This window comes from Tachysurus fulvidraco, chromosome 1 (assembly GCF_022655615.1).
Source record: "Tachysurus fulvidraco isolate hzauxx_2018 chromosome 1, HZAU_PFXX_2.0, whole genome shotgun sequence".
Classification (NCBI taxonomy): domain Eukaryota; kingdom Metazoa; phylum Chordata; class Actinopteri; order Siluriformes; family Bagridae; genus Tachysurus; species Tachysurus fulvidraco.
Window position 1 is genome coordinate 29,227,629 of NC_062518.1, and position 27,075 is coordinate 29,254,703.

Sequence of the window (27,075 nt, forward strand, 5' to 3'; positions counted from 1 at the left end):
ATAGACATCTTTATTAATCGCTTGTTCCAAGTAAGAGACAAAATAAGTAGGCTTCCAGATGCTTGGCTTTATTTTACAATATTTCCACTAACATAACATCCACTTACAAAACATTCAACAAAATGGTATTTCAAAAATAAATCAAAGAGCTGGTGTTAGTTTCTGGTGTGTATTGAAAAAACATAGCTGCGGTCAATCTTCAGTTTTGCAGCTGTTCTAAATCTAAATTCTAAAGTTCATGAGGAAGCTAATGTGGCTGGTTCCATGGTACAACCAGCCAACCCAGTTTCTATGTGTGCATTAAAGAGGCAAATACAGTGAATAATGAGAGCATGTCCAGCGTCTAACTGGTTTGCTCACTCTCCCGATAACTGGTAGTTTGTGGGCATAGGCCCGAGGAGGAAGGGAGCTGACGGATGAAGTTGGAGTAAAGCTCGTCTGGAAACGTCGACCCTGGCATCGCCGGCCCATCTGGCGGCCACCAATCAAAAAGGAGAAGGCTGGAGGCCCCAACTGGGAAGGCAGGAGGCGAGCTTTTGGGAAGATGTCTCTTGATTGGCTGGCAGAACGCCCTGGACGGGAGGAGGACCTCGAACGAGGGGCTGCGGATGAGGAAGACGAACGAGCCAGAGACCTGTGCGTCAAAAGCAAAAACAGCATTGGATAATTATTTCCCCCAGACATCATTACTCCTTTCATGAAATCAAAAATGATATAAATATATAGATGCAAATATCAAACACAGGCATCCTCAAACCTTTTCAAATACTTTCATTATTTAAGTGTGCCCAATGATATTTTGGGTATTTATTGATGCAGTAGAGCTTTATATTCTTAAACCTTCCACTTACACATTAACCTGTTAATAATTGTGACTGAAATGTTACAGATAATTAACCTTGTGATTTCCACCAGTAAAAAAAATTGCTCTGCTTGGGGCCCAGGGGCCCCACTATGAGATCTAATGTATGTAAAGCAGGGCAAAAAAAACAAATCACCCTATATCTCCAAGAAAATATAAAGCAATAAATCATTATGTAAAAAAAAAATTCAACCTTCAAAATTAATGGTGTGCGCTGCATTAGACCTTGACCTGTACATACCTCCCTGATGCTGTAGCACCTAGAGTAGGTGGTACAGTCTCAGTACGTGGGCTTCCATCTGGTCTGGGACTGAGGTTCATGTTGGCAGTGAGCTGTGGCATCTTGCGTGTGCTTTCCATGCTGCCTGTGCCACTCCCTGACTCTTTTCGTGCATCAGAAGGTTGCACTGGGGCTGCAGGTGGTGCACTGCCTAATGCAGGACCTGTGCTAAAACGCACAGCCAAACTATCCCCAAAGAAGGAGTAGAGTTCACAGTACATAGCAGGCAGTGAGACAGGGGTCCAGTCTTCCCACTGGCATCCCGTTCCTGCTGCCTGCAAGTGGCTTGCAATACCCAGAGGGGCTTCAGAGAGGGGTTCAGGAGGTGGACTGAGGCCTGGTGAGCTTTCTCTAAAGCACATCCCTCCACCCCCAGAACTCTGAAGAGCAGCAGGACCCCCTTCTGCAGTCAAACTCACAGCTTTCATTTTTAGCAGACGCTCCACTGCCACCTGGTGGAAAGGATGAGAGTTGTAAAGGTTTCAGGAAGTACAAGAAAGGCGTCTCATTGATGAAACCTATGAGGTATGCAAATGTGAATTTAAGACATTACAAGTTAAACTCACTGAGCATTTTATTAGGGACGCTCTAGTAATACTAGTTAGGGAATCTGTTTGCTCTTATAAAAGCAGAACTTCTTCATAGCATAGATTCTACACCATGTAGGAACCAGATGGAGATGAATAGCTTTGTGGAATGGTGCATTATCACAATGGAATTAACCATTAGATGACAATAAATTCTGTCCATAAAAGGATGCACATTCACAACAGTACTCAGGCTGGTGTGACTCTACCATCGGTGTGCCTCGGCAGAGACCAAGATTCATTAGACCAAGTTTTGTTTTTTAAGTCTTCAACCGTCCAGTTTTGGTGAGTTTGTGCCTGCGGTAGCCTCAGCCAAGTGCCTCAGCCAGTGTATCTGCCTCAAGGTTTAGCATGCTGTGCATTCTGAGATGCGTTTCTGTTCACTGCGATTGTACAGAGTTGATATCTGCATCTATGTAGCCTTTCTACCAGCTCAAACCAGTGTGGCCATTCTCATTTGGCCTCTTTTCATCCACAAGGTGTTCAGTGTGACAGTCAAGGTTCAATGTGACAGTCAAAATCAATGAGATTTTATTTATCCCCTTGATGTGAACATTACCCAAAGATGCTCATTCATATCTGCATGATTTTATCCATGTACTGCTCAGAACACATTTGGCTACAAAAAAAAAAGTGGTGTGCCGGTGTTCCTAATAAAGTGCTCAATGGGTTTATGTGTATATCACACTAAGAGAATGAGATATTTTTTAAAAGAAAATAGACTTGAAATCTAAACAGCATCACTCAAATAATATGGCAAATAATAAACCATCTTTAATACCATAGATGACACGTAGTATTTTATGAAATCTGCATAAATATACATTTACAGAAATTTAAATAAATTTCTATTCCAAGCATTTCTGGATCAAACTAAACTGAAATAATGATACACTAAACTTACAAGAATTGCTCCATAGACTTTGTGCCCATCTGCTTTTACTTGTGCATTCGAGACAGAGTAATCGTCCAGCACGGCCTGCAGATTCGCCCAGTAGGCAGGCAGGTGGGGATATAAGACGCGTTCTACAGCCTGAAGTAAACACAAATACACTCATGTACATGCACAGTTCAGAGCATTACTCGAGCCTATCTTCGTGTGTGTGAGTTACCTTCCAGCCGAGAGCATGTAAACCGACCACAGCTCCATAGTGCGAGCAGAGAGGACGCACTGGGTCTGACAGAACCTTCTGCAGTGACAACAGAATCTGACGATACAGTCCACTCACCAGATCACCATGGGTCCTATACCAAAAAACACACAAAGCCTTCAAAATCAAAGTAGATACAAAAATACCAAACAATGCATTAAGATCAATGCATTCACATACATCATACATTCATTGATTGACCAAAACTTTTTTCCCCACATTTAATTTTGTTACTTTACCAGGAGCTGTACAGAATATTCAACAACATCATAATTGAAATAATTGTTTGAATAATTGTTTAGCAGCTATAAATCGCTTGCTCCCTCACAACCTTGTTTTTTCAGGCTCATAATGCATAGCAGAAAACATACAGCTTCGCCTATTACTGTTCAGTGTGCTTAAATAGATCACTCCTACCAAAAATGCTAAATAAACACCTCCTCAGCATATTTCAGAATATCAACAATCATACATTATACAAAATTTGAATGTGTTTAATGGAGAGACCCTGTACCATACAAGTCCTGGTGTTTGTTACTAAAGAAACATTAACATATAAGAATATTAATAGTCCGAACTATCAAAACTGTATTGTTGTACAAATTAAATCTGTATATCCTATTGAGTATATTTTTTTGAGTAGGAAGCAGTTTGATATGATTTTTAGCAATACGATACATTAACAGTACGAATCCATTGAAATCCATAGTATGATGGTCATGTTACTTGTTACGGTCATAAACTCTCAGTACTTTGCATGTCTTATGTTAGCAAAAGTTGTTCACTTGGTTGTCATGGCAACAAAAAGACATCACTGCCAAGCCCCATTTGACTTCAGTTACAGACCGGTAGCATTTTGTGATAAAAACACAAAGAAATGTTCAAGATTAGAGGCTGGCAACTTGACAGTATACAGTACCCTGGACTGTGTGTGTATGTTTAATGTTAATTTGGTAGTAGTATATGATATATACCAGAAGATGTGACTGAGAAGCAGAGCAGCGTAGTCCCGCAGGGTCCAGTGGTCGTTGAGTGGATTAATAGAGGCAGCAAGTGGCTCCAGGATGCAATACATGACACTGGAGACCAGACTGCGCACATATGAGCCAAGATACAGATACGGGTTCTGAACCAGACTCTTCACCATGTGCAACAGCCGGTTCAGCTGATCCAGATCATGACTTACCGACTTTACCTAATGAGGGTACATGATGATTTATTCATTACAAAAACAGGCTAATCCTAGCGGAGACATCTAACTGACAATAATATTTGGATGATACACACTAACAACCACATTATAAGGAACCCCATTCTAAAAGTAGATAACTGTGCATTTGGAGATGCTTTTCTATTCACAACTGTTGTAACGAGTGATCGTATGAGTTACTGTGCCCTTCCTGTTTGAATGAGTCTGTCCATCTTCCTTTGACCTCTCATTAACAAGGTGTGTCCAATCATAGAACTGCTGCTTAATCAGAGTTGTTTTTGGGTTTTTTTACCCTACGTCCATCCATCCATCCATTTTCTGTACGACTTATCCTAAATAGGGTCATGCAGAGCCTGAAGGCTAACCAGGGGATAAGGACACAATAACACATACACACACTTGCACACCCATTCACACACTATGAACAATTTAGAAATAATCTAGAGTTAAGTTTAGACAGTTATCTGTAGAAAAAACAAAACAAAACAAAAAAAAAAAAAAGGTGATCAACAATTTCTTAATTTAATGTATCAGATCAATTTTATCCATCTTATACTTTATATGTTTTAATAGGAAAGGTCACATACCCCACTGATGACGTAAACAAAATAAGGCAGAAGAGCAGCAATCTTAGAGTTGGACTGAAGATCCATTAAAGCAACCTGGTGTTTTCAAAAGAGAGAAATTAGCAGAATTTTTTTTTTTTTTTAATCAGAGCACAGCAGTTAATCTGATCAACAGCTCATACTTTCATAAGATGTGGATCTTCTCCTAAAATGGCTCTAGTGATCTGTTGATAATACTTGAGGAGGTCATCTGACAGAGACTGCACAGCACTAGGGACTGAGAAGGAAACACTAATCAATGCCACCATAAAACCACGCTTTACTTATTACTAGACTGTAAGGCTTAAAATCTATTCTTCAGGATATCAATGCAGAAAACTATTAAAATGTATTTCACCTGTGCCCTGAGGTTCCAGATTTCCTTTTCCATCGAGATAAGACACGTGCACTAGCAAAGATACATAAATGTGAACACAAATTGAAAAACATCCTCCAGAATCTTGAGACCGAAAAGGGTCAAAGTGTTTTACCTCGCACTGTCGTCTCAGCACAACCTTTGGGAATGTTGGTGGCAAGAGCCAACTCCACCAGGTTCACCTCCCGATCTTCAACAAAGAAAAGCTCGCCCTCTTTTAGAGGCCGGAACGGTACGGCATCTTGGGCACCGTAGCCACAAACAACCTAAAATGAAAGAAAAAAAACATGCATGAAACCAAAGAAAACCTTGAAGCACTTGTATCAAGGCTAGTACAGAAAATTAGGTCTATAATTACAACTAAGTGAGTATTAAATCCATGTGGGTGCAATTAATCATCTCTGGAGTGATTTCTTTGTCATCAAACAGGGACAGTGGCAGATTTAGGCTGCTAATAGAGCCATAAGTGTCAGACTTATATTATAATTACATACTGCATATGAAATATCTGAGAATCTGGTGCTGCATAAAATCCCTGCTGAAAAATCTGATCAGCCATCATCTGCCAAAAAACATTACAGAGACCACCGCTGACAACTGATATGTTTTATTTCCCCAGCTTTCCTATTACGTGACTAAACAGACCAGCAAATGTTTGATAATTCCTCATTACTTTATCGTGTTATTTTCACTAAACAGCTTGTCTACGCTCAGACTGTGTTTGTTGACTGCTAAGAATCGGAATAAACTGGATTTGGACTAAACTGGATGTCTGTAAACTGTATTTGTCGACATGGTACCATCGTGTCGGTTTGGTTCAAGAACAAATAAAGGACTCAGGCTAAAAAATCTCTCTTGAAATGTGGAACATTGTAAAGAAAACATCCCTTAAATCCACTAGTTCCAAACTTGTGTCTTAATCTTGCACTTCATATCAAGATAAACCGTTTTCCATGACTCAAGGTAAATACACTGTATGCACATATAATGTAATAGTTAAAGCAGTGTGTGTGTGTGAGAGTTTACCTCTGTATTGCTCCAGCGCAGTCCTCTGTTAAAGTCCTCTACAGTCAGTTTTCGTCTCTTGGCGTGTCTCATAAACTGTGAGCTGTTCTAGAGGAAGAACGTGTGAAATTCATACATGCATATATGCAGTGCCAAAACTAGGTGTGTCGAGTATCATGCAAACTACGTGTGTAAGATCTGGTGTTGTTCAGGATGGTAGTTTACCTGTGCTGCCTCTCTAAGGCGATAACACACGTCTTCAGAGAGCATCGAGGCTAAATCATCCCCGAGCTCAACACCGGCGCTCTCAGCCATCAGCTTGATGGAATCTCGAGATACTTCTGCGAAGCGACGCTCTTCTCTTGTCTCAGTCATTTTCGTAATAAGCGTCCAAACACAAACAAGTTCAACTTTAATACGGCGCCTAATGTGAAGGCTCACATGGGGAGCGCAGGCGCCGTTAGCTCATTCGTCAACCTGGCTGTTTTTAGCATAATAGAGCTGATTACAATAAAAGCTGGGATGTTTTTTTTTTTATAAAGGAGAAAGAAAAACACAGCACTTCTGTACTACAAGCGAGCGAAAATATAGCCAACACTGAGAAAAACGCTGCTTTCGGCAAGCCAACTTAATCAGGCAGGTTATTCGAGCCCATCAGCAACCTAGGTTCGTATGTTAGAAAATACTTTGTGTCCATCGGTCAAATTATTCGATACATTTTATCTTCCGGTGCTTATGATGTATTCTTGCCATACGCCATGTTCCAGCATTTCAAAATAAAAGTCATGGTTGGTTAAAAGGCGGCACATGCGCAGAGACCGTGCGTGTAATGAAGCGCCTGAGGGTGGTCATGGAGTGATCCCAGTGAGCTCCATGTTCAGCACTCAGGAGTCCCCTATAAAAGGGCGCATCCCGAATTGATGGGGTCGTTAGAGCAGGTGAAGCAAATTTAAAAAAAAAAAAAAAAAAAAAAAAAAGCCCTAGTCAAGGACTGGAGGAAATGCAGTATAATTTGTAGAGTAATTCTTTACACAGGACCAATAAGGAAGACGCTTAAGTTTTGTTGAGAATCGCACTAACGATAGTCAGTGGTTTTATTAAGATCAAAGGATGCAGACGAAGCCAATCCTGAAACAATAATTTAAGTAGCACAATTTAAATTAAAAATCCATAAATAACACATTCACATCATGTCCCAAAGGCTCCATATATACACATACAACAGGTTAAAATACAATTTACAGCAGCCTAATGCACCAAATTAGACTCGCCACCAATAGACTTGGACCAATGGACAGACTTGAAGTAGCAGTAAAAGGCATCTAAATTTCACACAAAAAAAGCCATTTAAAAAAAAATTAAAAATAAAGGCCATCAAAAATCCATTAATTTACAAAAGTATTGACATGCGTTAACGTTATGGCAGCAATGGTTGGTCCAGCAAACCAGCACGGAGGTTAGATGCTTGCTCCAGCTGTTGGAGTCTGAAGGCCAGCGGCAGCAGCAGGTCGTTCAGGTGCTGACTGCTGAAAGTGAAAGCATTGTTGGCCACCACTTCTGCAGACGGGGGTGTGACAGGTCCAGAGTCATCAGGGAACGCAGGTGATGCCAGCAACGACTGAGGTGATGAGGAGGCTGAGGAAGATGATGGAGAGGAGGACTGCATATCTGAGGCAGGTGAAAGCGCCCTACCAGGCAGTTGTGGTGACCATGCTTGGCTCATGTCGAGGCCTTTTACTGTATTAGGGAGGCCGTGCTGGAATCTGCAGCGAGTGCCATACAGGCAAAAGCCAAAAGCACTGAAGGTGCGGCAGAGGGCTCCACGGGGTTTCCATTCACTGGCACGGGAAGGTGAATGCCAGGTCTTCTCAGCACAATCTGACTCGGAACCACCTTCAACATGGAGGAAGTGGCAGCGTGTGCCAAAGGGGCATACACCAAAGGCGCGGTATGTGCGGCAGGGAACATTGCGACGTCTGTGCCGAACTGGTCTTTGCTCCTTTAAGCCATGCACAAACAGACAGCGGCTTCCATACATGCAGAAACCGGCAGCGTGGAAGGAGCGGCACAGCTCAGTCTTGTACTTGGGATGGCGTGAGGGCACGTGGAGATCGTGAAGGCCGTGAGCAAACTGGCATCGCTCTGCATACTTACACGTGCCACTTTCCGCATAACGGCTGCACAGCTCCGTCTTGTAGCGGGTGGAGCAGAGCCACGAGTTCAGAGGAGGAGACGGAGACGCAACCAAAGGCAGCAAAGCTTCTGCCAAGGACTGACCACCACTAGCCAAGCTCTCTGCTGGGAAAAAGGCCTCATCACTGCCCTCTGACGGAAACAGCAGCAGGTCATCTTTGCTGGTCTGGGGTCAAAACACATTTACAAATCGTTAATACAAAACTAGACAATTTAAAGAGTTTGTAGGTGATTACATGCAACACCAGCATTTAAACTAGTTTATCCTGAAATACACCAATAAGTACTAGTCACTCAAAACATCAGGCGCACCAGCATCCTGGCTGGAGCCCAATACATCACTTGTTTAGTACGTTTTCCTAATAATTAATAAATCATTAAGCATATAATTACAAATACAAGAGTTAAAAAAACAACAATTAAACTCCATGAGCAGGATCAGTGCCAACACATCAGCTTGGAGCTTAGTGTTTGGCATGCAAGAGACAAAAAATAACAAAACCTACCTCGAGCATCATTGCGTGTTTGTTTAGTGAATCCACAGCTTCTTGTTGTTGGGCACCTTCACAACGGATTCCAAAGACAAGCAACAAAATAAATAAACGGATAAACCTTTAGGAAGAGCTGAATATTGCAGAAATGAGAAGACGATGCTTGCACCTTGAACAAGGCAAGTCACACGTACTGAACCATGCGTCCCCTGGTTATTATAAAGCGTCTTTGATTTCCCGCCTTCCCTTTTTAAATTGATATCAGCTGAGTCGCTGATACGTCACCGGCGCATTCGAACGGACCAATCAGAATGCGATGCGCCGGCAATTTAATTTGTGCTAACGATATAATTTCCTCTGTTGTTATACGGGGTGTTTCCTGCCTGCTGGGTTTGATGTATGATCAAATTTGTTCACACCCGTAGCTTCGATCGGCGCAATAAACATTTTTTTTTAAAGAGCTAAATAGTCCACACGATCTTGTGTTAATCACCGCGTCTCACCTTCGTTTGTTAATCGAATGAGGAGCTGCGAAGGAGGTCAAAGGCGTCTGTTGTTTGTGTGAACTGCAGATACACACAAAGGTTTTTAAGCAAAAAAAAAAAAAAAATCATCAGAAAACCTTTTCAGGTGTATTTTTAAATAACCGTTTGCTCTTTGCCTAATTTGTGCACAGGAATTTTTTTATAAACAGGAAATTATTTATTTATTTATTTATTATGATTTACAGTCTATTGTATATTTAAAACGTATTTTTGAAATTGTAGATATGACAAACTTCTCTGTGATTTTTTCGAGTGTTCTACAATACACAAATGCACAAGAAGCACGTTGCTATGTGAGCTACATACTGTGCAGGGGAATTAATTAATTCATTCATTCATTCATTAAACAAAGTTATACAACGGACTACAGTCTGAAGGTCTTAATGCAAAGAGATGCTAATAATTAAGATTATTTTATATATAGGATAAGATACTTAAATGGTTTAAAACCCCTTCCTAATTTATAATTAACAGTAGACTAAATACTATTTATGTTTGTATGTTTATAATTATATTGGCCAGTACTTAATCATTAGATTAGAAAAGGGCATGACATGACCTCCAAAAAAAATATTACATTTCAGGATGCATTAAAGTCATATTTGATTGAAATACAGGTGACAAGAAGTCAGACAAACAGCGAAGCCCTTTACAGTGGAAGTGGAAAGGTATTAAAACAGGCCTTATCCCACATCACATACTGCCATGCTCATGAATATTATGGTATCACCGCTGTACTATACCGACACTTTATTTAATGCAGTATGTAGGTTGGGACACAGCCAGCTCCCTGTATATAAAACTGGCAAGTCATTTCAGTGGACAGATCAACGTTTATTTTCAGTTTTAGTGTGCGGTGCACGCTCAGTTTAAGAAACCTTACAAAAAACCCCAACAGTGGGGGAGAGGAAAAAAAACAATGTACAAAGGGAATATTGTGTGGAGCTCATTCGGTGATGACAAATCACCCAGTGAATGAGAAAATTATTCATTCATTCATTAAGAAGCACAAATGAAACCATAAATGAGGACAAGATTCAATATCATAGCAGTCTACAACCTATTAGAACCATTACTCCGAACCCTATCTTATAATCATACGCAAAGAAAAACTTCCTTTCTCTCTCGCTTTTCTAACTACTTTTTCTAGTCACTACATTACCTTACAGGCAGTGCCATTTTGTAAGTAAGCCTAGCCAGAGCATTATATTAAGTTCTGACCGTCTTGGCAAACATGTCACTGAAAATTAAAACTGCATGGCTTTGTTTATTTCAGATACAAAAGGCAAGAAATAAATGACGAAAAATGAGGCAGAGGCTGAACAGATTGTAAGACCATTTACTGGTAAGAAAAACCATAAAAGAAAAAGAAGAGGGGGGAAAAAGGAACCAGAAGCTGCCACAGGGACCAACCTCAACCCACCGAGCTCCCTCCCACAACTCCATTAACTTACACTAACACCTTTTTGTCTTGATATGGGGTTATCAGCATTCTATCACTGTTTGCACACATCTGCATACATCAAATGTGTGGTTTGAAATGATTTCTGATTACAGAGGGAAAAAAATCACATATTCAACAAGAAAACACAAAAGAGAAGCAAGCAGGGACATAAATAAAAGCTGTCTTGAACTTCATTCTGCCGATCCAGGTCATGTGCTGTAGAGCCGACCCTGATGCCGTCCTGCACCCTGTGGTCTAGTTGAGCTCTTTTAAGGATTAGTCAAGTGGGATATTCAGAATGGTGTAAGGAGAACAAAGCCACTAAAAGAAACACTACAGGTTTCAACCATTAGATAGTATGAAGAAAAGGAGCACTTACTGAATTCGTTTAAACAAAGAGAAAGAACAAATAAGAGACATGCCAGACCCCCCACCCAACCCACCCTAAAACCCCACCCCTTTACTACACCAGCATTAAAGATATCACTCCTGAAAAATGTTAATATTTACACAAATAAAGATACCTAGAGGACAAAAATAAAGTGTGCTTTATCACCACCATTTCATGTTGCGCATCATCAGATTTAAATTACACAGTTAAAAATATTCAGCATTTAAAAAAAAGAAAGAAAGAAAGAAAGAAGGAAGGAGAGTTGGGTTTGGGAATAAACTACACTACAGGAATAAAACACTACAAAGTCTATGATAAAGCCTGGTGTGTGCTGCTTTGTGATTATGTGGGGCAATAGCTCATCTGTGTGTATATGTTTCATCATAAAGCTCATAGGCTGAATGACCGCATAGAAAAATTAACAACAAAGGATGCTACAAAATTGATATGGACAAAAAAAACAAAAAAAAAAAACAACCCAGAATATCTATAAGATAATAACTAGAGGGGAAGGCAGCACACACTTTTTGGGAGGAATAAACTGGGAAAAAAGAAAGATGGGGAGATGTGAGGTGATGCAGCCTAAAAGAAATGTCATTAGTCCTCCAGCACGATCGGCTCACTGGTGCTAGAGGGCAGAACAGGGACAGGAATTGGCCGTGGTGGTAGAGGAAGTTTCACTCTGACGGGGATGTTGGGTTTCCTAGCTGCTCGTCTCATCTCAGCCTGAGAAAGATGCTTCCTCAGGGCCCTGAAAAAAATCACATACACGATCATTCTTTTACCCAAGCAGCAAATTAAAATGGACACAGTTGACTCTGTGAGCATGTGTGTGTGTCTGTGTGTGAGTGTGCGTGTGCGCTGCACTGCTTGAACACACCTGGTTTCTTTAGTAGCCACAAAAACTACTGGATTTGGGGCATCTGCCTGACTAACTCTCTGGCGCTTTATGACTGACTGGGCAGTTGTCCTCATACTGCTCATAAACGGCCTCCCATTGGTGGAGAACGAGTGTCCTCCCCCCTGCAGGAAACAGGGTGAGCATTATCAAAGGCTCAGTGGTGTAGTATGTGTAAGATGTGTAAGATAAACAGACAGCCAGAGAGAAGGAGAAAGACAAAAGGAAAGAAAGTGAGAGCTTACACTATCGAAGGGTCTCTTGCCAAGCAGGGCAGTCGCACTGCGGGGTTGGTTGGCCTGGTTACGGTTGATTGGGGTGGGAGCACCTCTAGGAGCTTTGAGTTTAAGGGGAGCCTGGACAGCTGAAGGCCAGAAACACCAACTGAGTACATGGTTCATATTACAAACTCAAAGATGTCTGGTTCATGTATGTCAATGCAAAACTCACCCAATTCTTTTACTATGTTAACGAGAGATGCTCGTGGAACAGTGCGGTTCTTTGTACCACTTTTTGCCACTTTAGGGAGTCTAATCATACCTAATGGACAGAAAAAACAATATTGTGTAGATAAAAGCTTATTGTAAATCTGAACGATACAAATGTTGCTCTGTGCATTTGGACTAGAAATGGAACTAGTAACCACTGCTCACAATAAAATGAAAGAAATCCCCTACAAAATCAATATGATGTAAATCCATCATGGCTATATCAATATATAATGCAATACTTCTATAGGATTTAGGCCTTTCTAGAAGTGCAGCACACTTTTTGATGTGTACATTGCGTGTCAGTACAGAGACGTGGTGAATGCGGTACACTTACACTCTGCTTTGACAGCGTTGGCGTTGATGGATGCGTAAGGGCGGCGGGCGGCACGCCGTGACTGCAGGATGTCCTGGCACACGCGACGGGCGATGCGGGTTAGCTTGGTGGTCTGCAGAATAAACGTCTGCCGGTTTTTAGCCAAAAGCTTGGCTCTACCAGCGCTATTGGTGAATGGGGACATGCCCTGCACTTCCTGACGAGTCATGTGACTACGTGAGGGTGCGTCCTATCACAAAGATCAGACGTCACAGTTAGGTAACGGTTCAATGTTGGATTGTGCATAATGTTACAGTAATATCAGTGTATATGGCATACCGAGCCAGCCCTTGTAGCCCCCTCTAACTGAGTGGGTGTCTTCAGCCCACCATATTTCTTCCAGTAGATCCAGCAGGAGGCACAGAGACGACATTGCATGTTAGGAGGACCCCAAGCATACCACTGAGGAGACTGCGCGGCTGCAGCAGACCAGAGAAAATGTCAACTTCCTAATTCAACTAAATGCAGGCAGGCATAATAGCACATCTTAAACACATCTGTAAATATGATCATATTCCTAGTCTAAATTCACATACTCGATTATTTTAGGTATATACAATAGTCAATTCCACTAAATAGCATTTCAGAGCCGAGACATTGGAGTCACTACTAGGGATGTACCGAGCCGATATTTTTGGATCCATTTTGGAACCGATCCAAGCATTTTGAGTGGATCGAGTATCAGTGGCGCAAGACCGATTCAAATCCGATACCCGTGGTCATAGGTATCGCACTTTTCAGAACGCAGCCAGTCGAATCCATTCCACTTGAGGAATGCCCTAATAAATTAAACTCCATTCCGCATTTTACCTACAGCACTGACCACGGACAATGGGCGTCAGAACCATTATGTGTATGTGGGACAGGGCACACCCACTTTTTATTTACTTCCAACGCACATGCCTGTGGTGGTTGAATAATGTCAATTAACTAACTATTGCTTGAACTTATAAGAAAAATACAATCATATATTAAATTACATTAATGAAAAGAAATATAATACATTTTATGGGAAATATGTTGCACAACCACCTGCGACAGACAGGCAAGTTTAGCAGGCGCCCTTTCCATTTACCTCAGTTAAACATGTCGCTCATTTGGGTGCAAGGTTTACTGTTTAATACATTTTGCATTGTATTTCAAGAGTTCTAATTTGAGATTCACTTTAAAATATCGCCTTTTCTTCAGAAAATAATTTAATAATTGCAGTATACATGGTTTAGATTGTTATGCCACCAACTGTTAAAAGTACTGTTTGCTACTGCATTAATACTTTAAGGTTTCTTGTATTTTCATTTTTCATCCAGTAATGGGCATTTTTGTATTTCTTTGCCAGACACAAATAAATCTTAACTAAACGAGTTGTATACATTCTTTAGTTTCAAAGGTAGAAAAGAACACAGATATCCGATCGGTATCGGTAGATAATGGCAAACTCTGGTATCGGAATCGGATCGGAAGAGAAAAAGTGGTATCGGTACATCCCTAGTCACTACGATCGTGAGGTAGTCTTAATTTAAAGACCTCTATTCAAAAGTATTTACTAATCGAGAATATACTGGTATGCAAAACTGACTTTTCAGTACATCTGAAGAATATTTAAAAGGTTATTAAAATTCTAAACATTAAACATTAGTAAAACTGTAATCCAGCCTTAATATAATACATAGATATATAATACACTAAATAAGAGTTTAAAACGAGGAGTTGAGTAAAATTTAAAAAAAAAAGTTGCATAAGGGCAACAGTACTTACTATGACAGCTCTCGCAGCACAAGCCTTTTTGATATCCTGCAGCTCCGTTCATACCGGGTTTGTTACTAGGAGCCATGATCTGGTTAGGGTTGGGCTTGGTGCTGGTGATGACAAAATTCAATTCAGTTTTCAAATAAAGATCAAATTAAAGAAGCAACATTTTCTGTCTATTCTGAATCAACCAACGCTAAAGTGATGAATCTGTAATATATGAAAATTTTATCACAAATAAGCTAGCTATAAGTGGATGAGAAGAAAAACTTCAAGTTAGATTAAAAGTAAGTTTCATCAAACAAACATCTCGCTACACTCACTTTACCAAAACAGATGTTGTTTCAGTAAATACTCACTAGGTGGGGATGTAAACCTGTTTCAGTTTGCTGTCTGCTTCTGCTGCCTTCAGTCTTTTCTAAACAGTTAAGAAGCAAAAAACACAAGCTGATAACTGATCCAAAATGGATTCAGTTAATGCATAACAGAACAGAAGAAGACAGTCATAAAAAAAGCAAACAATACTGAAGGCTCACCTGCTGGATGTAACGGTCTGTGGTTTTCCACATGTAATAGAATTGAACAACACTGGCCAAAGACTTCCAAGGCAACTAGGAAAACAAAATGAATGAATAACAGGCAACACCAGAAAAGCAATCCTCTGTACCAATGGAAATCGCTTTCAGACTTTACGGTGCCATATCAAGATGGCAGAGGAGTAAAGACAAACATCTAGGAGCTTGTGAACTCACAAAGTCCTGGCGAATGTCGTTAAAGTCCTTTCCGTATTTTTCCAGCGCTTCCTCGAACAACATGGCTTCTGAGGCGCTCCACTCTTCCATCTCGTCACGGCAGAGCACAGGGCCGCCCTGCGGCACCAGTGTGGACATGGCCTTGGCCAAGTCATAACCATTCTTCTGCAGTGTGTCCATAGCATGGAACTGGGAAGCAAAAAACATGACTTATGTGCTAAATGTAAAACACATGCATGAAAGGGTGCAATAAAAGGAGCATGCGTGTACAGCACATTCATGTGTATATGTGTGCATGTCCTCTCACCAGGGTTATGTCTCTGGATGCAGCTGCTGCACTCATGTGAAGACTTGGCTGGCGGATGGAGCTACTGCAATCTAAGGCACGGGCAAATGTTCCCACAGCCCTGCAAAGATAATACCATTTGTAAATAATGTCTTTACAGGTACCTAATGTATGGCAGAAACACTGCAGCTTGCACATCCCTATTTCAATACTTGACAGGGAATCAATTAAACAAATACTTTACACATTGTGGTTAAGGGTGAATTTACTGCTGTGATGCACATCATGCCTTAAAACGGTCACCCAAAAAACCCCTCCCTTTTTAATCTCAAATTGCTTGGAACAAATCAACACAATACGTTGTATGCAAAAAAATAAAAAGCCAGTTACTAAATGAGAAACCGGCTTAGTCTAACTAGAATACTACAAACAGATCACTAGAACACTGTACTCTTCAATACAATCTTCTGTGTGTTTCAGAATACAACATTCAACAAATAATATGTACTGAACCCCATTAGAACCTTTCGCTTTTAACTTATGCAGCATGAAGCCACATATTAATTCTCTCTTTACTGCTTCATTAACAAATTTATTTGTGTAGCGCTTTTAACAATGGACTTTGTCTCAAAGGAGCTTTACAGAAAAACTATTAATCTTGAATTTTTGTAATATAGAGATTAATATAATACAAAAATTCAAGATTAACATTAGATATATTTAAGTGTGTTTGTATTTATCCCCAATGAGCAAGTCTGAGGTGACTCAGGTCACTGTGGTGAGGAAAAATCTCACTTGAATGTTAAAGGATTAAACCTTGAGAGAAGCCAGACTCAAAGTGGAACCTCATCCTCATATGGGTGACACTGGAGCTGAGAAAATATAGCCTTCTGTTGTCCTCAAAGACCAATTAACCCTAAGAACTGTAATATTTTTTAATCATGGCCATGTTCTCTGTGGTAACAAGCAATTTGTGAACATCTGGTGAGTGTGAATGCTGTGACTCACCGGGCCACCACCAGAAACTGATCTATCTGAGAGTCCTTCAGCTGGTTATCTGGATCCCATACCTTCGTCTCCAATTTTTCTTGTACTCGATTGTCCGAGTCAACTTTAATCAGGCAGTAACAAGTGTGTCAGGATATGCTTGGCTACAATAATAGGTTACAGTTAAACTTATCAATTCGACAGAACTTTTTACATCTTACCTTCTGGTAATTTGTCAGGTATCTCAGCTTGATATTTGGAGCCCACCCTGATCTCACCCTGGTCAGCAAGGAGGGTTTTCTGAACCGGGTCAAACACCAACGAGTAGAAGAAACAGTCCTACAGTGTACAAAACCACATACAGATCCATTACACTAATTGCTAATCATGGTACAATGCTAGTCAGATTCCCACATTGTTAATAATTATATTTAAAATAAAAAGCAGGTAAGCAAAAAAAAGCTTACTTCTCTCTCCAAGTAGCTTGTTAAAACATCAGTTTCATTCAGCAGTGTGACGTTACACTTCCCTCTGTGGAGAAAAACGAATACAAGTCAGACCCCCTTGAACCCCTCCATTTTTTATTTGTTTATTTGTTTGTTTGTTTATTTATTTATTTCATTTTCACACACACTTAAAATTTTGTAGACACCTGAGGACTGTGATCTCCATATATGGGTCTTCAATAAACTGTTGTCACAATAATAAAAGTCCAAAATATCTCTAGATGTTGTAGCATGAAAACCTAGGCTAAGGGGAGCAAGTGTTCAGTCAGGACAACATCCTTGTGCATAAAGCCAACTCCGGGACATGGTTTGTTGTAGAAGAAGTCCTGAACTCAATCCCACTGAACACTTTTAAAACAAACTGGATCACTGACTCACACAATGTCGGTACCTGAGCTCACAAATTTTCTTTAGATTCTGAATAAACAAACCCCCACAGGCACACTAATGTCTAGTTGGAAAGCCTTTTAGAAGCGTAAAGACTATTATAACAGCAAAGAAGGGACTAAATGTCTATTTACTGCCTTTGGAATAAGATGTTCAACAAGCACATATGAGTGTAATTCTCAAGTGTCCACATACTTTTGACCACTTAAGTGTACATATAATGCAAACAAAGATGAGTTCAGAAATTAAGGCTGACTTTTGGTATACAAAGCAGAAATCACAGAGCTTGTTTCATGTGTGAAAAAGACAGACATACCGTATGTGTGTGGCAGGAAGAGACTCAAACTGCCGGGACAGGAACAGTTCTCTGTGTTTAAGCTGGTGTTTCTGTTGATCAGTGACTGATGGCTGCTTAGACTCCTCCTCAAAATCTCCTGGGGAAGCAAAAAAAAAAAACAACAAAAAAACCCACACATCAGTTTGAGTTCCTAATCATGTTGCTCTTACTAATTTAATTGAGCATGGCCTATAACTTTCATTTCTTTTCAAAGCCATTTAAATTTGGAGGCAATACAGAAAGTTTAATAGTCAACTCTAACAACAAAGCATCAGTTATATGCAAATATTTAGTACATAAGACTTCCTGTTACAAACTCACACAGGGTTTGTTTAAAACTGATGCAAAACCGCGAGAAAAATATCAAACCATTTTTAATAGTTTCATGCAACAATATTTACTCTTTAGCTCTCAGAAGCCATGCCTTCTCATTTTCTATGCTTGACTGAGGTGAGACCTGTCAGGAGTATCAGAGGATGTGACTGGACTCCGCCCCTGCAGTGAGACTAAGGAAACCCTGTCAGTGAATGGGTGGGATATCAGACCACACCCCCTTCTATCAGGGCCTCCTGCCACTCCAATGTCCCCACCCCCTCAGCCAGTCAGACCCTGCCAATTTTCCTAGGAAACCCTGTGCATCGAACCTGAGGCGCCCATCCCCCACTAACACACACATACTCTTGTATATGTTTGTGTGTGCGCGCGTATGTGTGTCTCTCTCTGTCTTTACATTATATATATATATATATATATATATATATATATATATATATATATATATATATATATATATATATATACATATAAAATGTGTGTGTATATATATATATATATATATATATTTATATATATATATATATATATATATATATATATATATATATACATACACACACACACATACACACACACACACATATATATATAAAATGTGTGTGTGTGTATATATATATATAAAATATATATATATACACACACACACGTGTGTGTATATATATATTATATATTATATATATATATACACACACACACACGTGTGTGTGTATATATATATTATATATTATATATATTATATATGTACGTATGTATGTATATGTGTGTGTGTGTGTGTGTAAGCACTCTCGGTCATACCAGGACACACTAATCATTCGCAGACAGGACAAAGACACGAAGGAGCCAGCATTAACCCGTTCTATGCCATGGCCTTGCATGTGACATGAAGGCTCTTTTGTTCAGTGTGCAGCACCGGGACTATGGGTTCAAGGCCAACGGAGGACACATTTAAGAGCCCAGACAGTGTGCTTCAGTGGTTGTGCTAGCAGTAGGTCGAGAGGGTTGGGTAAGGGGTCGCGTTCTTAAGGATGATGAACATAAGAAAGGAAACGAAAGAAGTGGTGATCTTGAATATCAGCATATTATACAAAATGGACAGCTCCTAGTACATGTCTGAAAAGTTAAAGGAGCCGATCACCCAGACCACATGGGGCCACATATATTTGTAGTGTGAATGGCAATGTGGCATCCTAAAACATCCACATCACACCTGGTCACCGGGGTTTTTACTCCATTTTATATATACTCTGTCCGACCTGGCTGGACCAATAATGATCAATTTCTTTTTTTTTTTTTTTTTGAGATATTACTCCACTTTACATATCAAAAATGCAGAGATTAAAAGTTAAAATGACTGCAGCATAAGCACTCTCCTCTTTTTGTGTTAGGTCTATTAAAGTACACACTAATTGCCAGATGATGATCATGAGCTTTCGATGGTTAATTTAAGACATTACATCAGGTAGCTAAGTAAAAAATGGTTGGTTTGACAACCCTGTTACTGATTGGATCCATCTGTGACTGGATCATCTGAGAAGGGTTTTCATACAAAGTCAGAACCTTAAAACCTTACAAAAATAAGCCTGATGCTATCAGCAAAGATGTGACCACAAACAGTTTAATAAAACAAAAATACCAGCAATTCTGTGTAGATTTTGTTTTACTATTGTTGTACTGTCATTGCTCATCCTTTAGTAAAAAATAAGGTTTAATGCAGCTTGCTGTTTAATTGCTGTTGCTGTTAGACTGGACAATGAGCCAGAACAAAGCGCTGTTGGTTGATTAACATGTTCATGAACGACTGGCCATAGTTTTATTATAGACATCTTACAACGTTTTCTCGTTCACAAAACCTAATGATTTATGTTTTGTGTGCATGTTTTACACTTAGGCGTGTAAACAATAACATGTGTGGGGGGTGGCGGGGGGTTGTGTGTGTGTCAGTTTGCATAATCTATGCCAATTTTATATGCACATTTAAATGAGGCTCAACGGCTGTCCTTCACTCAGACACTTTGATCCTAAACAACTTAAACGTGGGACAGTATTTATTGAACCAATCTAAGCACACAGCTCAGCATTTACGTATCTTGCTCAATGGCCCAACAAATGGTTCTTTCAGTCTTGGGATTAAAATTAGAATCCAACCACTGAGCCCATCACATTCTCATGAACAGCTGGCAATAACATTAAAAATAATACCATTGATTTGTCGATCAATCAAAAGATCTCTTACAAAGTTACATGCTGTGTATTACTCAGACAGTTATGACATGCAAATGCCAAATTCTGGGTACATTATCCCTATTAGGTTCAAACACACAAGGCTCTCGTTCTGAACAGTGATAATCAGCTGCCAACGGAGTGTCAGCAGTGGTGCCAACATGGTGTCAGTAAGCATGCTCTCAGTCACAGAATGTTACTTCAAAGCCCCTTTCGAACCTGTGCTGTTGCTTGGCAATTTAACAACAAATGATTAGAAAGAGGTTATGGGTGAACATGAGACGGAGCGGATAATGCAACAAGCCTGAGGGGGCAAACTATCGAAGCAAAACCAGGAAATTATTGAGAGGTCTGAAGTGTGAACAGAAGGAAGTGTGGACATGCTATCTAAAGCTCAAGCCAAGATTCAGAACCAAATGTAGATGCTATATAAAGAGCAAAATAGCTTTGTAACCACTATAGCTTAAGCAAGATTTCCAGTATTGAAACATTGACTTTTCTTCTAAAGGGGGCACTAAAGGCATGAGTAAGCCACCAAACTCTGTGAACATTATTAATATGCAGCAACTCTAAACAAATGAACAAGGTTAGGCTACTCTAGTCTAACTGAGAGGAGTAAGTTTTCTGTATTAGGTGATTAAAGCAAATTATGACATTTCTGAGCAAAACATGCAGAGGGGATGAAATGAAAGTGTATTTAATAAAGGACGGGAAATGTTATGAACTTACTAGCATTGCTATCAGCCAGAGTATTGAGATTGCTTGATATATCTCTCCTCCTGAAGAGACACACGACCTTGGCTTCAACGTTTCCATTGGCCGTCTGCAAAAGATAATTGATGGGCAAAGGTCAGACCAAGTCTACCACACATCCAACAACACATGGGCTTCAGTCCTGACCAAATGCTCTTACTGATTTACAATGAGCTGGATTGTTTCAGAATAAGGTGAACACAAATAGTTTGTCAATGACACATAAAAAATAAATAAATAAATAAATAATAAAAATTCAAACAAAATAGATTTATTTTAATTGTACATAAAGAACAAAGAAAAACAAAATACAACACAGATGTATATTTGACCTCAAAAGATGACTGCATGCTATAAATGAGTTTTTACTAATTTTCAAGTAGGATACCAATAATTCTGGAAGGCCTCGTATATAAATGTATGTTAACCCATGCACAACAGGTCCAGATCATTAGTTAAAGTATAAGAACTGTGTATAGCAGGATCCTCAGCTCACTAGCACAAATAGCTCAGCATGCTGTGTAACAACTATGCACTACTCACATGCTATATACTTCAACACACTTAAAAAAAAAAGTACACAAGCAACTTTACCTTGTTTAGTTCTTCTATTCGACGGATCAGGTAGGGATTACTGGACGAGTTCTCGAAGTACACATAATCTGTAGAAGAAGGGGCGGGGGAATAAAAGAAGGAAATTATAAGGAATATAACGAGAGCATTTTAAGTACAGCACCCTGAGTTCTTAAACTACAAATATTAATAGCAGCTGTTTCAAAGTCAAAAGCTTCGTGAATTGACTTTAGTACAGCACAACCATGCAAATATTCTGGTTATGCAGCAGAGATTAGCAAATGCTGCTTAAACGAATTGAACATTCTTTTCAGCAAACTGCTTTCAGAAGTAGTCTAACTGGTACACTTTATTGACAATCATTAACATGCATTATTGTTTTCTGCATATTCATATGGATCACGCCCAAGCACGTGTGCTGAAAAAGGAAATAAGTAAAGGACTACTGTCTGAGTAATGCTACATACAGCAACAACGTGACCAGAAACCACTCATCCCCAATGAGAGGTGGTGACGTCCAGTGACATGAGCAGTAGCGACTGTTGGCGAATAGATGTAGCTGCGTACAATAACGTGACAAATCTGAGAAAATGTTATGCAAATAAGGAGAAAATTAGCGCAGCATCTATTAATGGGACCGAAGACAATAGAGCGCATGGGACCCTTTAAAAAGTGCACGCACTGCATCTCATTCCTCCCATATGAGAATGTAAGAAAACGGACTTGTAAAGCTAGTCGTGCCACCTACTTATAAACGTTACTGCAACCAGTAGTAGGAATTACTACTGTCGACTTCATAATACAGTGACTGAGACCGTATGGGTGGATGTAAAAAGAGTGCATAACTAAGGCACATAGGGGTCTGGCTATACTTGTAAAAACAGTAGAGAACATTTCACAGTGTAATAAAGGTCCTAACCTTGCAGTTGTTAAGTCAGGTAATACATAATAAATGCAACTATTAATTAAACACAAGATTCATCTCAGTCAAAAAAATCTCAGCTTTTAAGTGCATGAAGAGCAGAACGGCGCTGTAGAGAATCGAGGCGAACGACAAAAACAAAACCTGACAGTACATATTTTTTTGCTCGGACAGGATCTGTCCAATTTGATAGTTCATGTCCCATTTGTAACCCGTATCTGTCTTTAATTAGAACACATCTGTAATGTCTCTTGAAGGTGCTTGATTTTCTTGGGCAGTTGTTTCACTACACTGTGCACTTTTCTCCATTAACAACATCAACCACATTATCATCTCTTTCACATAGGAGCACACTATAGTGGCAGTCTCTTGTTCTTTATCAGTGACATCCTGAGAAAGGACAGAGCTGCATATCTATATTCATACAGTTGTTACTGCTTCAGAAAGCTCATTTAGAACAAAAATGATTCCAAAACTCAACACTGCCAGACTGTTAGGAGATCAGTGATGACCACTCCAATTTAGACAGGGTTTTGCAGGATACGACACTGTTACAGGTTTTGATACTTTCCCTCAGCTGAAGCTCACACGTCCTTGGAACTGCATGGAGCAGGTATTATTACTGCTTTGTCAAACACTACTCCTCACTTTCATCACACTCAGTGACTGCTGAAAAGCTTTGTTAGGAGCCTGTAGCTACACTGCCATGCTGTGGCCACAAAGCTGAAACATCGAACATCTAATATAAGGATCATTTTCATGCATGTGTTTGAAGCAAAGAAGGTGCCTCAAAGTCAATATACAGCCTGCATTAACTTGATAAAGTGCTGCTGTGTCAACATAGTAATGCATGCAACCACCTTTATAACTTAACTTTATATCTATGATTGTGATATTTCACTTATAGTACAGTTTATGATGCTCACATAGCTGTGAGCATTTTGTTTTGCATGGTAAACTATATTGATTGGAGCAAAACCCTTATGCTACTTCTGACATTTGCTTCTCAAATAAAAATAAAGTACAGAAATAAATGATGCTTAAAAAACATTTTGCTGGCTGGATTTGTCCAATAAAAAAAAAACGTAACAAGTAACAAGCAAACACTGCTCAAAAATTATGTAAGGCTGATAGACGTTATATATTAAGCAGCACAACGTCAAACATGTACCTCGCATGCTGCGACAATCCTTACATATTGTTTACAAGCAATGTTTTTAATCAACATTCAATTTTAGTATCTAATTAAACAATATTATGCATCACATCAGCTTTTTTGGTGTTTGTTTTCAAACAGCACCTACAGCCCTAAATACTGTAAATGTGCATGTAAGGGTTGGCACTACTCCGTCTCACGTGTGTTAGGATGCTCGGGAAGAACGAGCACTCGGGCGACATAAGAAGCGGCTCGTACAACAGAGTATGCAGTCTGTCTCAGTCTGTGTGGCACAAGATTCACTTTGCAACACATCTGGCTTAAGACTCATGATGAGGCTCAAACACAACATAACATACAGCTGGCAGCCCTGAGCTGTAACACACATATCTGTGACGCTCAAGTCACAGAGGAAGGAGAGAGAACGAGAGAGGAAGCAGGCAGAAGTGACTTAAGTGCGAGAGGCTCAACTCCATTCAAAATTATGCCTAAGTTTATTTTCAATCCTGACCCAAATACTTGGATACCAACATTCAGTCATCCAAGCTGAGTTTTCCTTTCATAACAAAGCATGAATGAAGTTTTCAAATCCTCATGAATGAAAGAGCAGCTGGTTTAATTAACCTCCTCACGGAGCTTTCCTACAACTGTAACAAAAACCACCACCATATCTTCTTCCTCGTTGAATACAGGAGGAAACAGTGGCTTTTTACAGTGTAGAAGGATCGTTGCAAATGGAGAAAGCAACCTCAACCTTTAACACAGCAGACTAATCATAGAGCTGAATAAACTCCATCGCACACCACACGACTCCTTACCCTGGGCTTCTCTAAAAACTGGAAAACATCTCTGTATTCAGGACACAAGATTCTGTCAGAAAGGAAACATTTGACATTAACTCTCCGGTGTAAGTGAGCAAACCTGCAGCCTGTTTGGAGAAGAGAAGAAGAGATTTTGAAGGCTGTCAACAACTTCATCAGCTCCCACAGGACCAGCAGCACAACACACGTCTCATCACGTCTCATCAATCACTGAGAACCTTTCCTCAGTTAGGATAGTCCACATTTCTGCCCTTTGGTCTTTTTTTTTTTTTTTTTTTTAAAAACAAATCATTCATCATTAAATACAAACCAGGTTTAGGAATACCAAGAATAACAGTAAGAGACATAATCCTACAGTCTAAATCTGAGTTTATACAAATAGTAGAGATCATATAACAGTGTGCAAAGCTAACAAAATACTAACCGCACAGAATCGACACACTAACTAACGTGTGAATCAAACACTGCACGTTTCTCTCACTCGATTCCGTTTACTCTCTCGTTCAGCTAATTGGCTAATTGTGATCTTGTTGCAGACGATAGCTGCAATAAAGTAAAAACCTCTCGCTCATGTAACCCAGTAAAAGTAAACGAGAGTCTCAGAAACGCAGAGAAAACCGTTTAACGTCTTCACAAACTTCAGTTCGGCTGTCTGCAAAACTTTTACGTGTTATTCCAGCAGCCTGCTTTAGCCACAGCTAAACATGCTAACTAAGCCGGCCATTGTAGAGAAGGCGGAAATACAACATGCTAGCGAAGATACCCATCAACTGACAAAACGCGCTAACAGGCTAGTTAGCATTTAGGCTAACGAATCCTACAGTTAACTATTAATCAGCCAGCTTGGCCGCGCTAGCAGCATTAGCCTGATACAGAAAAGCTACATTTCTACAGGCGCTTATATGAAATCACTCACCCCCGACGCGGTACATGTTGGCCGCCATTCTCTCTCTCTCCCCCTCTCTCTCTCGCCTCCACGCGAACGGCTTCCCTTCTTGCGTGATTAAACACCCAGCGGATGTCGGTGTATCGTCGCGCTCCGCTGTGTAGAGACAAAGCCGGGACCGGCACACGCAGCGCGAGCTGTGGCGGCGCCGAAAAGTTTCAACTTTCCGTTACAGCGCGCATTCAGGACGTTTCAAACGCGTCTCTTTGTGTCGGTCCGTTAATGAAGTCCCTCCAAAGTCCCAGTCACTCACGGGTTTACACACACACACATACACACACACGCGCGCGCGCATGTACGCGAGGTCCTCGGCAACCAGCCTGTATGTCTCACGCCACTCTTCCTCCCATCCTCCGCTCCAGCTTCATCCTCCTCTTCCTCACCAACCCTCCCCCCCTCCTCCTCGGCGCCAACGTCATCTTCGGAATCCCTACGTCACGCGCGGGAGTTCGGCTAACGCGCACGAGCGATATTCGGAGCAGACAGAAAGTCAACATGGGCTCGAGCTCCCAGTCTACACTGAGTGTAAGATGGTGTAACTGGGGTGCTATAAGTGTGCTAATTTTTACACACAAAAAAAGCAATTTTTTTTTGTAATAGGCTTTAATATACTTCCTCTATCTAAGTAGCTATAGAAATAAAAAAAATTAAAAATAAATAGAATACATATACATTATATATATATATATATATATATATATATATATATATATATATGTATATATATATACATACATACACACACACACACACACACACACACATATAATTATAATGAGATTCAATTCAATTTAAAGATGGCAGTCAGTCTACAAGATGGCAGTCAGATACTATGTGGACTGGCAAGAAAACCAACAGAGAACACAGTAAATGGATACTAAATATGGTATTTATATGCTATAAGCTATTCAGGTGAATATATCAGACATAGAGTTATTTAACAATGTCACAGTGGCCATCCTCTTGAAATGAAGGCAGAATGATATATAAATATCTATTTTATATATATATATGCCATCTCTAAATTGAATCTCATATATATATATATATATATATATATATATATATATATATATATATATATATATATATATATATATATATATATATATATATATAATCATTAAAGAATAAGCCAGTGTGACCCCTGTTTTTAATTGCAAATCTTTATCTATTGTATTTTTGTCATCCTTATTTGTCTTTCTTTTTCTAACCTGGAATATTTTTTCTATCATCAGATTTCTGTTGCAATTAAAAATATAATTATCCATCAATTTTATGCACATGTGGTTTGTGTTAAACAATGTAATGTTTTCAGTATTTTCAGGATGTGTATACATCTTCACAAACGTCTGTATTTATTTGCACAGCTGATGAACCCATTTATGTTAAGTATCATGTTACTACCATTTTATTTCTACTATACTTATACTAATGAAATCACT

At 39.7% G+C, this 27,075-nt stretch overlaps 3 protein-coding genes across 8 annotated transcripts; all 3 read right to left on the reverse strand.

The window, feature by feature from the left end:
* Positions 1 to 47: 47 nt before the first annotated feature.
* Positions 48 to 6,896, reverse strand: taf6l (TAF6-like RNA polymerase II, p300/CBP-associated factor (PCAF)-associated factor). Of its 2 annotated transcripts, none has more exons than XM_027169565.2 (11): positions 6,302 to 6,896; positions 6,098 to 6,184; positions 5,187 to 5,337; positions 5,054 to 5,104; positions 4,839 to 4,933; positions 4,678 to 4,752; positions 3,855 to 4,075; positions 2,842 to 2,974; positions 2,634 to 2,762; positions 1,104 to 1,594; positions 48 to 634 (listed from the first exon to the last, which is right to left on the reverse strand). In XM_027169565.2, exons 1-11 carry the CDS (start codon positions 6,449 to 6,451, stop codon positions 301 to 303), a joined length of 1,917 nt encoding a protein of 638 aa, XP_027025366.1. In that variant the 5' UTR covers positions 6,452 to 6,896; the 3' UTR covers positions 48 to 300. The 2 variants fall into 2 exon arrangements, with proteins under 2 accessions (XP_027025366.1, XP_047678583.1); XM_047822627.1 differs by having other exon boundaries at positions 6,098 to 6,179; positions 6,302 to 6,433.
* A 238-nt stretch (positions 6,897 to 7,134) lies between these two features.
* cth1 (cysteine three histidine 1) lies at positions 7,135 to 8,965 on the reverse strand. The gene is made up of 2 exons (XM_027169122.2): positions 8,776 to 8,965; positions 7,135 to 8,435 (listed from the first exon to the last, which is right to left on the reverse strand). The coding sequence occupies exons 1-2, from the start codon at positions 8,785 to 8,787 to the stop codon at positions 7,494 to 7,496; spliced, it is 954 nt and encodes a 317-aa protein (XP_027024923.1). The 5' UTR covers positions 8,788 to 8,965; the 3' UTR covers positions 7,135 to 7,493.
* A 1,153-nt stretch (positions 8,966 to 10,118) lies between these two features.
* mta2 (metastasis associated 1 family, member 2) lies at positions 10,119 to 26,020 on the reverse strand. Of its 5 annotated transcripts, XM_047816476.1 has the most exons (20): positions 25,601 to 26,020; positions 24,785 to 24,942; positions 22,253 to 22,344; positions 21,807 to 21,874; positions 21,189 to 21,282; positions 17,883 to 18,000; positions 17,141 to 17,204; positions 16,895 to 17,012; positions 16,695 to 16,797; positions 15,708 to 15,807; positions 15,401 to 15,589; positions 15,185 to 15,259; positions 15,008 to 15,066; positions 14,658 to 14,758; positions 13,182 to 13,321; positions 12,864 to 13,092; positions 12,489 to 12,578; positions 12,284 to 12,402; positions 12,021 to 12,166; positions 10,119 to 11,891 (listed from the first exon to the last, which is right to left on the reverse strand). In XM_047816476.1, exons 2-20 carry the CDS (start codon positions 24,886 to 24,888, stop codon positions 11,738 to 11,740), a joined length of 2,163 nt encoding a protein of 720 aa, XP_047672432.1. In that variant the 5' UTR covers positions 24,889 to 24,942; positions 25,601 to 26,020; the 3' UTR covers positions 10,119 to 11,737. The 5 variants fall into 5 exon arrangements, with proteins under 5 accessions (XP_047672432.1, XP_047672442.1, XP_047672435.1 ...); XM_047816479.1 differs by lacking the exons at positions 22,253 to 22,344; positions 24,785 to 24,942 and having other exon boundaries at positions 10,625 to 11,891; positions 25,601 to 26,018; XM_027169374.2 differs by lacking the exons at positions 22,253 to 22,344; positions 24,785 to 24,942 and having other exon boundaries at positions 10,625 to 11,891; positions 12,021 to 12,163; positions 25,601 to 26,017.
* Between the last annotated feature and the right edge of the window lie 1,055 nt (positions 26,021 to 27,075).